General features: G+C 43.2%; 1 protein-coding gene across 2 annotated transcripts in view; it reads left to right on the forward strand.

The window, feature by feature from the left end:
• Window positions 1-2,270: 2,270 nt before the first annotated feature.
• Window positions 2,271-12,110, forward strand: part of EDEM2 (ER degradation enhancing alpha-mannosidase like protein 2) — a 29,166-nt gene continuing 19,326 nt past the window's right edge. Inside the window, exons 1-5 of one of the 2 annotated variants that reach the window (XM_016213178.2) lie at window positions 2,271-2,452; window positions 2,625-2,735; window positions 4,624-4,663; window positions 7,745-7,850; window positions 11,645-11,770. In XM_016213178.2, coding sequence (XP_016068664.1) covers window positions 2,346-2,452; window positions 2,625-2,735; window positions 4,624-4,663; window positions 7,745-7,850; window positions 11,645-11,770 — 490 coding nt within the window. In that variant the 5' untranslated portion in view covers window positions 2,271-2,345. The remainder of the gene's footprint in view (window positions 2,453-2,624; window positions 2,736-4,623; window positions 4,664-7,744; window positions 7,851-11,644; window positions 11,771-12,110) is intronic. The other variant, XM_016213179.2, reaches the window with a different exon arrangement.

The following is a 12,110-nucleotide window of genomic DNA, read 5'->3' on the forward strand; positions in this document are numbered from 1 at the left end:
AAAATCTGCTTTAACTCTCCCTCCCCCCTCCATAAGCCACTTATATTGGGTAGGACAAAGATTATATGAGGCAGGCAAAAGGAACTGCATGCACGGGGAAGTAGGCAGCACAAGTAAGAATGGGTATAGTGGTTCAATGCGGGTTTGCAAAAGGGTGGAGGGGATGTGGGCAGGTGGGGCTGGAGGGTAGGTTGCAAAGGGCGAGTGCCTCCTGTTTCAGGAACAAGATTGCTAATCTTTCCATGATGATCATTCTAAGGTTAACTCTCATGTCCTGAGGAATACAAGTCTCAGTCAGGTTAGAATGTGCTCTCTCTAATCAGAACAGAACAATCATGGTTAACAGAGCATGATTAATATTTCTACCCCTAACACTTCCATCTGACTTTTTCACCAGAGAGAGGAGGATGGCCAATCCTAGTGGTGGCGGTGGAAAAACAGCACCAGGTGTTAGACTGGTGGAGTCAGACCGGACTTTGGTTCAGCACTCTCAGTACTTGAGTTCTGGCTAAGAAAGAATTCCGAGTCAAGACTCAAACTGTAAGAGAAAGTTTATTTATAAAGTCACAGAAGTAGAAGTGAGCTGTAGAAGAAGTGGGCTCAGGAAAGGAGTTATGGGGGAGAGAGCACACCCTGGGGAAAGAAGAGGGTGGGGAAAGGCGTGGGCATGCTCCATAGAGAGAGCTGCAGGAGGGTCCTCAATCCTGAGGGCTTTTATCTGGAAGTCTCAAGGGAAGATCTCAATAAAATATTCATCACTTTCCTGCTGTCTCCTCAGGGCTGAGGTCTCCACTAATTGGTTGGCCCCAGGGGGTCACTAGTCATTGCAGCTGGTCTTGATGTCAGCCATAGTGTTGCTGCTCTGTCTGGTTTCGCTGCTCCTCAGGGCCTGGAGCCAAAAGACAGCTGAAATCTAGAAGTCATTTCCAGGGGTTAATGTTTAAGGGAGTGGTCTGCAAAGGCTGTAGTTTTGCCTGTTGCTAGGCCCCTGAGGCTCTCTGCAGGTGCTCTGGTGACCCTCTGCACCTGGCCTATCAGTTCCTACTCTGCTCATGCCTGCCTACTACACTAGAATCATGGAAAGCTGGAGTTCAAGGATCTCAGAGGTCTTTATTCAAACCTCTCATTTTATAGACAAGGAAGCTGAGAATGAGAGGCAGTTTCCAGGGTCACATTTAGAGGCTTTACATGGACTTGAAGTTGGAATTGAATTCCAAGTCTCACTTCAAATCCAGGGATGATTTTATAGCACATCACAGTGCCCAAAGTCATGAGTGTTGCTATGATCTAAACCGCTAACCAAACTATGGGAACTTGTAAGAAGGAAAATGGAAAAATGTGTTCCAAACCTTCTCAAAGCTATAGTGCCCCAGGGTCTTCATTCTCACCTGGGATACTCTACAGGGCTGCAGCCAATGACATGGTCCAGGGGATTGGGATGGGGAAGCTTCTGCACTGGGATGGAGACTGAGGATACCATTAGAATGTAACCACAACCCAAATGGGAGGAGAGAGAGCCCTAACCGGCTGGCTCAGTTGGTTGGAGTGTCACCCTGTACACCAAAAGGTTGCAGGTTCCATTGTCCGTCAGGGCACATGCCTAGGTTGTGAGTTTGATCCCCGGTTGGGGTGGGTACTGGAGGCAACCCATGGATATTTCTCTCTCACATCCATGTCTGTCTCTGTCTTTCTCTCTTTCTCACTCTCAAACCAATCAACACCCCCAGATGACGATTAAAAAACAACAATCCAAGTGGGAGGAGAGGAATGTCAAGAATTCATGAATTTCTAGAACTGACAGATTTCTGGAAATCTCGAGTGGCAGCTTTGGACAAATAAATGCAAGCTGTGCCTTACACAATCAGCAGGGAACCGGTCTGCGAAACTCAGTAGCCTAATAGTAAAGGCTGAACATTCTTTATCCATCTTTATATATAAATACACCCTCTCAAACTCAACAAATGTTGAGTCCCTGCTGGTCCCTGCCTTCATGCTTGATAAGGCGACTTTAAAAAAACGATAATGTGCTTCAGCGTCCCACACAGTCTTAGTACACCACAAGTGCTCAATAAATGCTGTCACTAAACCATTAATTAATTACAGTAGCTGTGAGAGCCACTGTCTTTAAGACACGTCGACCTCCGATCTAGAGTATATATCCCAAGATGCTCTTTGCCTGGGTCCCGCCACCAGTTGCATTCTGGGGCTTGTAGTTCGGAAGTAAGCGACGGCTTCATCAGCACGCAGGCGCAGTGACGCGGGTTCCCGGAAGAGCGCCGGCGGCTCCCGCGATGAGCAGCTGGCGGTGGCTGCAGCCGCCGCGGCGCTGACTGGACACGAGCTCTATGCCTTTCCGGCTGCTGCTCCCGCTCGGCCTCCTGTGCTTGCTGCTGCCACCGCACCAGGGCGCGCCGGGCCCGGATGGCACCGCGCCCGACCCCGCCCACTACAGGTGAGGCGGGCAAGCTCCCCCCCCCCCGCCCCCCCTCCCAGAAGGGGAATGGAGAGCGCAGAGCGGGTCCCTCCCTTTCCCTCGACCCCCGGGCGCCCGGCCGAACGGGTGGTTCCCGCTTGCCACCTGTCTCTCGTCCTTTCCCCCGCCTGATTCTCGTACCCCGCCCCAGGGAGCGCGTCAAGGCCATGTTCTACCACGCCTACGACAGCTACCTGGAGAATGCGTTTCCCTACGACGAGCTGCGACCCCTCACCTGCGATGGGCACGACACCTGGGGCAGGTAGTGCGAGCGGAGGAGCGAGGGGGAGGCCGGGGTCCGGCGGGCCGTCCTCGGCGGGCGGGACCTCTGGGGTGTCCCCACGGTGTCCCGACCGGATCCGGAGAGACCGCCGACCAGGGCGAGGCCGCGCGCCCCCAGCCCCCCGGAGATTGGGTCCCGAGGTGGGAAAGGCCTGGGTGAGCCTGGCGGCCTGAACCTTTGCACTCCAGCCACCGGCCTACGGACGGGCACCTGCTGTGGGGACGTGGCGCACCTGGTTTGTAGAAGGTCCGCCAGAGGCTCGGGGAAGCCGGGAGGCGCGGCCCCCGCGCTTCACGGGGGAGGGGCCAACCCCGGAGCGGATGTGACTCCCAAAGGCGGAAGTTGAGAGCCGCTGCTTCGGTGAGGTGGAAGCCCGCTGCCGCGGCACCCTCGCCTCGCTTAGCACCGCTCTGATACTGTCGTCGTCTCTTGGCCGCCGGTTTGCCTTTCTCACACTAGAATAAAAACCTGGAAGCGATGGAACTCTCCGTCTCGTTCCTTCTGAGTCAGGAGATCATTGCATTTAACTGAAGCTGACATCTATTAAACGCCGTGCTAAGCATTTTACCCTGTTATCTCATTTAATTCTCTTAACGCTTATCTCCATTTTACAAATGCGTATGCTACGGGCGGGACAAATTAAGTAACGTTAACACAATTGGTGTTGGTTTTTGTTTTTTAGTTGAAAAAGTAATACAAGCAGATGGCAAATTCACACAATACAAGGTCATAGAAGTAAAGGAAGTATCTCCCATACCCTAGAACTCGAATCACTTTCTTGTGTATCCGTCCAGAAATATTTTCAGTTTATACCATCATATAAGTAGCTTTTAAAATTAACTTTTTATTTATTTTTTATTTATTTTTTAATATATCTTTATTGATTTCAGAGAGAGGAAAGGAGAGGGAGAGAGAGAGAGATAGAAACATCAATGATGAGAGAGTCATTGATCGAGCCCGCAACCCGGGCATGTGCCCTGACTGGGAATCGAACCCTGATTGCCTGGATCCTAGGTCTATGCTCAACCTCTGAGCCACCCCCGGTGGGCTAAAATTAACTTTTTAAAGGCATAACTTACACATAATAAAATACACCCATTTAAAGTATGTGGTAACCACTATTACAGTCAACAAGTAGAACATTTCTGATGTTCTGATATCACAGTCAAGGGTCAGAACACCCTAAAAAGTTCCCTTGTGCCCCTTTTTAGTTAATCCCTCTACCACCAGCAGCCCAAACAACTGCTAATCTGCTTCCTTTCTATATGTCTCTTTTTGAAAATGCAGATAGAAACATAGTCTACTGCCCACTCTGTACCTTACCTTTTTCATTTTACAATATAGAGTAGCTTAACATTAGCCAATAGGACTCTTTTTAAAGAACTCAATAACAGTCTTTTTGATAACCTCATAATTTTGTGTTCTTTGAATGTACTACAATTCAATTAGTCACTTTTCAGCTGGTGTGCATATGGGTTATTTTTAGCTTTTTGCTGTTCTAAACTGACAGGAGCATTCTCAAGCACAGAGTTCTGTGAACTGTGAGATAAGTTTGTAAGTGTGGAAAAGCCTGTACTCTTAGCTGGAATCTCATACTGCCTCCCTATGGCAGAGAAGAATGCCAGGGAATGGAGGCAATGTGTTTACTTACAGTTGAGCTTACATCAGTCCACTCTCCCAGGTGCATTAAATGGGTCAGAGGTTCCTGGCAATTTTCACAATGGCTTCTCTGTTCTGACAGGCAGTGGGATAGGCAGAGGTATTGCGGTGCTTCATGTATTAGGTTTTTGGGTACTGATCTGGGGCAGTCTTGATATGTGGTGTTTGATTTTCTTACTAAGCAGCTGGGATTTCTGTCCTTTTACAGCTTTTCTCTGACTCTAATTGATGCTCTGGACACCTTGCTGGTAAGTGTCTCATCTATTCCTTTTCCTCTTGGCAGCTTGACTGTTGGTGAAAAAGGAATTCTTCACCTAGGTCTTTTATTTTCAGCTCATGATTCTGAACCATTCAGGGTCTGGTTGCCCAGCTAGATAGAGGAAAACGATGAATTCCAAACTTTTTCAAGTTTATTTATTCAGCAAATGTTTGTAGAACACAGACCTGTGATAGGCCTATACAACTTTACTTAGTGGGGGATACAGAGACTTTGATGCCCTCCTTGTTTTCAGAGGCTTACATTCCAATGGACATGTTCAGTGATAAATATAATAGCAGTAGTTAGTGTGTCATGTATGTGCTAAGCACTTTACATGTATTAGTCTGTTTAATCCTTCCAACAACCCAGTGAGGTGAGTACCTTGACTCCTTAACCACTGAGAAATCCAATGCTTAGAAAGATGAAATGACTTGGCCAGCATACATAGCTATGAAATGGCAGAGCTAGGGCTTGAACTCGATTCTACACGATTCCAGGCCTTAACTGTCATCCTTAAAGAAGCCACAAGAGAGGATTTCACCACTTTCCCCTATTTCACTACTTCTGGTTCTCTGTCAGCCCTTCTCATTTTTATATATTAATAGTATTTACATGATTGTGATCACCTTGTGGATATAATTTCACTTTTTTTCTTTCCTTAATGTTAATTTGTGTGTACTTGTCCATTCATCTAATATTTATTGATGACCAACTGTATGCCAAGCACAGTGCTAAGCTCTGGAGTTACAATAGTGAGTTTAAACAGACACCATCCCCGCTTTCCTGGAGTTTATGAGTTTAGTGAGAGAGACAAAAAATGGAAGATTAACCCTGAAGGATATGTAATTACAAATTGAGGTGAGTGTTCTGTAGGAAAGGAACATGGTTCTTTGAGTGGTTATAACTAAAAGAAGTTGACCTAGACTAGGCGGTCACAGAGGACTTCCCTAAGGTAATGAAATGATACTTCAGTTGGGATCTGAAGGAGAAATAAGTGTTGACTAGGGAAGTGGGGGAGGAAAGAGTGTTCCAGGCAGAGGGAACAGCCTGTGCAAAGGCCTTAAGGCAAGCGCCGTAAGAGAGAATATGGCTAGTGCAGTGAGTTAAAGGAAGGCCAGTATGTATGGGATATAGGGAAGGAAAAGGGGAAGCAAATGGGGCTGGAGGGATAGATGGGGCCCAGATGATGTTCACCTTAAGGATTTTGATGTTTAATTTGAGAGAATGGAAAGTCATGGACATTTCTGAAGTAGAGGGCAGGATATGATGAAATTTCTGTTTTGAGCAGATCACTACCTTTAATGTGGAGAAAGATTCATGTAATCATTCAACAAACATTTCTTGAGTAATTCCTTCACGGACCATGTGCTGCACTCTGGGGGAATGCAGGAATGAGTGAGGCTCTTGTCCAGTCAAAGATTCCCTTAATGGGGGAAGAAACAGATGCCTTAATTAAGAGTTGTGTGGATGAAGTTACTAGAGTCTTTTAAAGGAAGAAGAGGTTAATTTCAGCTGGAAGAATCAAAGGCTTCCTGGAGAAGGTGACATTTAGACAACCAAAGATAGGTCGGATTTGGAAATAGGAAGACATAGGTCGGAGTGATTTCTGGCAGAGGGAACAGCATGTCTGAAGGCAATTTGAGATCGGGGGAATTGGGTACAGTTTTACTGAGTAAATGAAGATATGTTAGATGAAGTTGAACCGTGAGAAATATGGTCAGAAGGTAGGTTCAAATCATAGAGGGCCTTGAATGCCAAGATAGTCAGCATTGTTTGGGTTGCAAGCGACAGATGCAATTCAAACTGATTAGACAAGAAGGAAATTTACTGAGTCAAATAACTAAAAAATCCAGGTAAAAGCTGTCCTCAGACCCAGCTGGATCTAGTCATAAAAACAATGTCTTCGGGAATCTCTTTCTCATCTCTTAGACTATTTAGTGGCTGTGTTCTCAGGCTCTCTCTATGTTGGCAGGGTAGCCAACAGTAGCTCCCAATTTACACTGCACTCAGTAACATATGTATATAAAGAATCTACCCTTTTCTATAAATTCCAGAAACGAAGTCTTCTTGATCCGGCTTGGGTCACATGCTTATCCTTGAGTAAGTCACTTGGCCAAGATACAGTACACTGTCTGGTTCAGGTCAAGTGCAGCTGAGGGGATGGAGGCAGCCACTCTCAAACTATAAGAGTAACTGTGGAAGAAGGGTGATTTCTCAAGGGAAAGTTGGGGCGCTATTATCAGAATAAAGGCATTGGGATTGTATTTGGCTGATGGTTTAAACAAAGAGGGTTTAATGTTTTCAAATAATAAACAGTTTGAAGGTAATTTCTAACATTGGGTCAGCTGCTCAACTGTGCCATCAGAGACCCAGGCTCTTTGTATCTTTGCATTCTATCATTAGTGTATTGACCTTCATTCTCATGCTTAGTACCTCGTGGTCTAAGATGGCTGCCACAGCTCCAGAAATCGAGTATGTTTTCAAGGCAGAAAGGCAGAGGAATAGTAAAGGCCACACCAGCTGTGTCTATCCCTTTTTGTTAGGAAAATAGAAGCTTTCCTAGAAGTGCCCCCAGTAGACTTCTCAAGGCTCAGAATTGGTTGGGTAACAGTCACCTCTAGCAGTAAAGGAGGCTAAGACAGCAAATACCTGGATTTCCAGCCTCTGTGGTGGGGGCTACAAGGGTAAAGAAGATTGGGAATCAGTGTTGGGAGAACCAACCTGCAGTATTTTCCACAAGGGTGAGTATGAAGAGAAGGTTAAAAACAACAGGCATTTACTGCAAATAGCAAACTAAGATTTCCTTAATGTGGTCTACAATTTATATCGTTTTTATACAGTTTTACATTGTTTAAATGGGTACTCTTGAATTGGTACCTAAGAGTTTACCTAACCAGTCTCTTGATGTTGGGTCTTTGTGAATTTTAGCACTCAGTGTTTTCTTAAACGGCAGGTCTTTAGGTGAATAAGTGAGGGCCACTCCTGCTTAGGATCCCAGACTCTTAATCTAACATTTTCAATGCCTTCAAACCTGAGAGAGCCTCACTGTCATGTTTCTCTTTTCTCCTAGATTTTGGGGAATGTCTCAGAATTCCAAAGGGTGGTTGAAGTGCTCCAGGACAACTTGGACTTTGACATTGATGTGAATGCCTCTGTGTTTGAAACCAACATACGAGGTAAGGGCTACCTTCTGTGGCCTTTGGAAGAAAACAGAGTGTGGAGTTTTTGCCTCTGTGTAAACCAGGAGGTGGTAAATCAGATCTTAAGGGCTGGCTTTGCCAGGGCATGTGGCCCAAACCAGTGACTGACAGCTCTCCTTCCTTCTTGGAGGGTAGGGTGGGAAGGTCTCGGGATTCCTCATCAGTTTCAGACATGAGCAGGGGACAGAGAAAAGACTGGAAAGAAATATGTCAGAATTACTCACGTAGTTAACATATATTCAGGGCTAGGCATACAGCCGTGAACAAGAAAGGTGTAATCCTTGCCTTAGAGTTTATTGTCTAGGAAGTGCTAACCAATAGAACTTTCTGTGATGATGGAAATGTTTTATATCTCTGTTTTCCAGTGCAGTAGCCATGAGCCACATGTGGCCATTGAACGTTTGAAATGTGCCTACTGCAACTGAAGAACTGAATCTTTAATTTCATTTAATTTTAATGAATTTCAATTTCAATAGTGACACCTGGTTAATGATTACTGTGTTATATAGTGCAAGTCTCAAGTATTAAGTTTCCATACCTGGAGGTCCATCAGAACCTCTTGGGACTTTTTAAAAAGTTCACGTCTTGACTCCACTTTAAACCAATGAATCATGATCTCTTGGTTGGGTCCTAGAATCAATTATTTAGCAGGTTTCCAATGACTCTTACGGAGGTAGCACAACCCTTATTTTCAGTGAACCTCTGGACTGCCAGTGGCTAAATAGCTGTCACCTTTGGATGGCAGAGTTATGTTTCCCCCCTTATGGTGCTCCTCTTTATTTTGTATGTTGTTTGCAATGAAACTTATATTACAGAAATGTGATAAATAAATTTTTTAAAAGATTAGATTGCAGAGGGACAGCATGGTATAAAATCCTGATTTAGGAATCAGACTTGAGTTTGAGGCCATGCTCATTGCTTTATCACACAACTTCTGAGCCTGATTGGTCATCTGGAAATTAAGGTTGTCCTTATACCTTTGTTTCAGATATGAATATAATTATACCTGCTTTCTTTTGCCCTGTATATGTGTTTATACCCTTTCGATCTTTCTGTTTTTTTATGATTAGCTGTGTCTTTTGTAAATTATGTATTATATTTTGTTTATCCTTTCTGACAATCTCTCAACTGAAACATTTAATCCATTTACATTTAAAATAATTACTGATATATTTACATTCATTTCTGTGGTATTATTTTATGTTCTTTGCCCCCATCATCTCTATGTTCTTTTTCTCTCTCCTTTTTTGTCCCTTTTTTAGACTGATTTTCCTCCTATTGCATTTTCCTTTTACTAATTTAGATATTATGCATAATATCTAGCTTTTTAAATAGTTTTCCTAGAAAATTTAACAAACATAACCAAGTCTAAAGTTAATGAAAATCTTCATTCTCCTAAATAAGACAGAACCTGGCTCTGAGGATGTCCGGACCTGGGTGCTGTAGTCGTGCATTTTAGCTCTTCATTTGAAGCCTTCCCTGCATCCTTCTTTTACGCAGTTGAAGTTTAGATTTATTCATATATTTACCACTTTTTTTGACCGTCTTCCCATGTTGTGTCTCAGCCCTTACATCTGTGATCCCTTTCCTTCTATCTGAAGTACTTCCTTTAGAATGTCCTTTAGTGCAGGTGCGTTCCTGGCAAACTTTCTCGGCTTTTGTTTGTACGAAAATGTCTATCTTGCTGCATTTGTTCGGCCTTTGGGGGCTATTTTTGTAGGGCACCTGGATCTAGGTTGATAGTTATTTTCGGTTAGCACACTGAAGAAATTTTTCCCTTGTCTTCTGGTTTCATTGTTGTTGTTAAGAAGTAACCTGCCAGTCTAATTATTATGTCTTTGTAGATAATCGGTTTTATTTACACCGGCAGCCGCCTCTTTTAAAGAATTTTTATTATGGGAATTTTCGAACATCCATAAAAGTAGAGAAAATAGTATAATGAACTGGATGTACTCATCACTGAGCTTTACCAATCATTATTACATGGACTCTGACTGCTTTTGAGATCTGTTTTCTCCTTTGGTGTTCTGCAATTTTACTGCGATGTGTACGAATGTGGATTTCTTTTTATTATCTTGCTTGAGATTGCTGGATCTGAGAATTGGTGTCATTTATTAGTTTTAGAAAATTTGTAACTATTTTTCTTCTCAAATATTGCCTCCCCCCAGTTCTCTCTTTTTAGAACTCTAGCCAGATATATGCTGTACCTTCTTACTGTACCCTCCAAGTCCCTTCTGTACCTTTTAAAAGTCATTTTCTCTCTTTATGTTTCATTTTGAATAATTTTTTGTGAGTCTGCCTTCAAGTCCACTAATTCTTCAGATATATCTGCTATTAAACCTGTCTATGTAGTTTTAAACTTCAATTGTTATATTTTTTCATTTTTAGAAATTCTACTTAGTTCTTTTATATGTAGGCTTGGTCGTTTTTAAAATTTCTAGCTACTTGCTCATATATTCCCACTTTTATTTGTTTAAATGTGCATGGTGGGACAAAAGTAGGTTTACAGTTGTTCTTATGGAATATAATACAATAATTAATAAATAATAATATAAGAATTAACTCTTGTGTTTCACATACTTGCAACTGTAAACTTCCTTTGGCCTCACTCGTACTACACATAATTTTGTATTCTGGGTCTGGTGATTCCAGTATCTGAAGTGGTGGTAAGTCTTGTTCTATTGTCATTTCTGCTGACTCTCACTCATAATACTTTGTTTCTTTATCTGTTTTGTGATTTATGTCTTTTTAAAATATATACTCATTCCCTAGACTTCACCTATGGGATTCTTTGAGGCCTGGGTGGTTGGTAGGTTCTTCCAGATATAGCTGTTCACTTCTGCCATGTGGAGGTACTGTCTTCCCAAAACCACTTTATGCTAAGGATTGGAGGTTTTCTAGACTTCCCAGTTAGTGTGAATCCAGGCTGTAAACCTTAATACTAGCTTGTAGTTACTAATTCTTAGGGGAGGTTTTTTCCTCTTTACTTGGCATCAAGATTTGAGGCATGACTTTTCCTTACTGTACACAATGGGAGGTGTATAGGGTTTGTTTCTAATTTGTCCTTACACAGAGCATATAATTCTTTCAGATCCCAGCTTTATGGAGGGATCTTTTATCACACTTCCCACTTTGGGTAGTTCCTGCCTTTGTCTCTTACTCTCCCTTTGCCAGAAGAGGTGAAAACAGAAGCTCAAGGTCACCAGTTTTTGTCATTGAGAGAGCCATTCAGGCTATCTATTTAGCCATATATCTAAATACAGAACCTTTGTGTCTTTTTATAAGCCCTAAATGTTATGTAATAAGTTGGCATAGATAAATGGGTAAAATGAAGGTAAAAACTACTCTGCCCACCATCCCCCCCCCGCCCCCATCCTGAGGTTTTGGTGCAGGATTGGGAGACAGTGTGACCAAGTAGAGTCAGACAGATCTGGCCCTACCACCCACTAAGATTATCCAGGGAAAGTCCCTTTACTTCTCTTAACCTCACTATCTTCATCTAAAGATGGGACAATAGTACTTAATGTTTGGTAAATGGTAGGGACTAAAAAAAAAAAAAAAAAAAAAAAAAGCCGTTTTTGTGGCCCACCAAGAGAACAGAACTCTGTAAACTTAACACTGTGCCGATATGTGGGAATAAGGAACTCTCTTTCACTAGATGGCTCTAGCCCCTTCCCAGTGAGCCACTAGTGAGAGTGTTTAGATTTCATTTGCACAAGGAAAACACTGGCCCTTGGAACTCTGACACTTGCTTTTTGTACCATCTGTAGTGGTAGGAGGACTTCTGTCTGCTCACCTGCTATCGAAGAAGGCTGGGGTGGAAGTAGAAGCCGGATGGCCCTGTTCTGGACCTCTCCTGAGGATGGCTGAAGAGGCGGCCCGAAAGCTCCTCCCAGGTAAGACCTGCACTGACATGAGGGGAGATGAAGTCCAATAGGTCCTGATTCCCTTGCTGGAGATGAGAGTGGCATTGCTGGATATTAACCCTTTATCACATGTATCATTGGTGAATATGTTCTCCCATTCAGTGAGTTTTTTCATTTTGTTGATGGTTTCCTTTGCTGTGCAAAAACTTTTTAGCTTGATGTAGTGCCATTTGTTTATTTTTTCTTTTGTTTCCCTTGCCCGAGGAGATATATCAGAAAAAATATTGCTCCAAGAAATGTCCAAGATTTTACTGCCTATGTTTTCTCCTAGGATTTTTATAGTTTACAGTCTAACATTTAAGTCTTTCAT

The sequence above is a fragment of the Miniopterus natalensis genome, chromosome 7 (genome assembly GCF_054644295.1).
Source record: "Miniopterus natalensis isolate mMinNat1 chromosome 7, mMinNat1.hap1, whole genome shotgun sequence".
NCBI lineage: Eukaryota > Metazoa > Chordata > Mammalia > Chiroptera > Miniopteridae > Miniopterus > Miniopterus natalensis.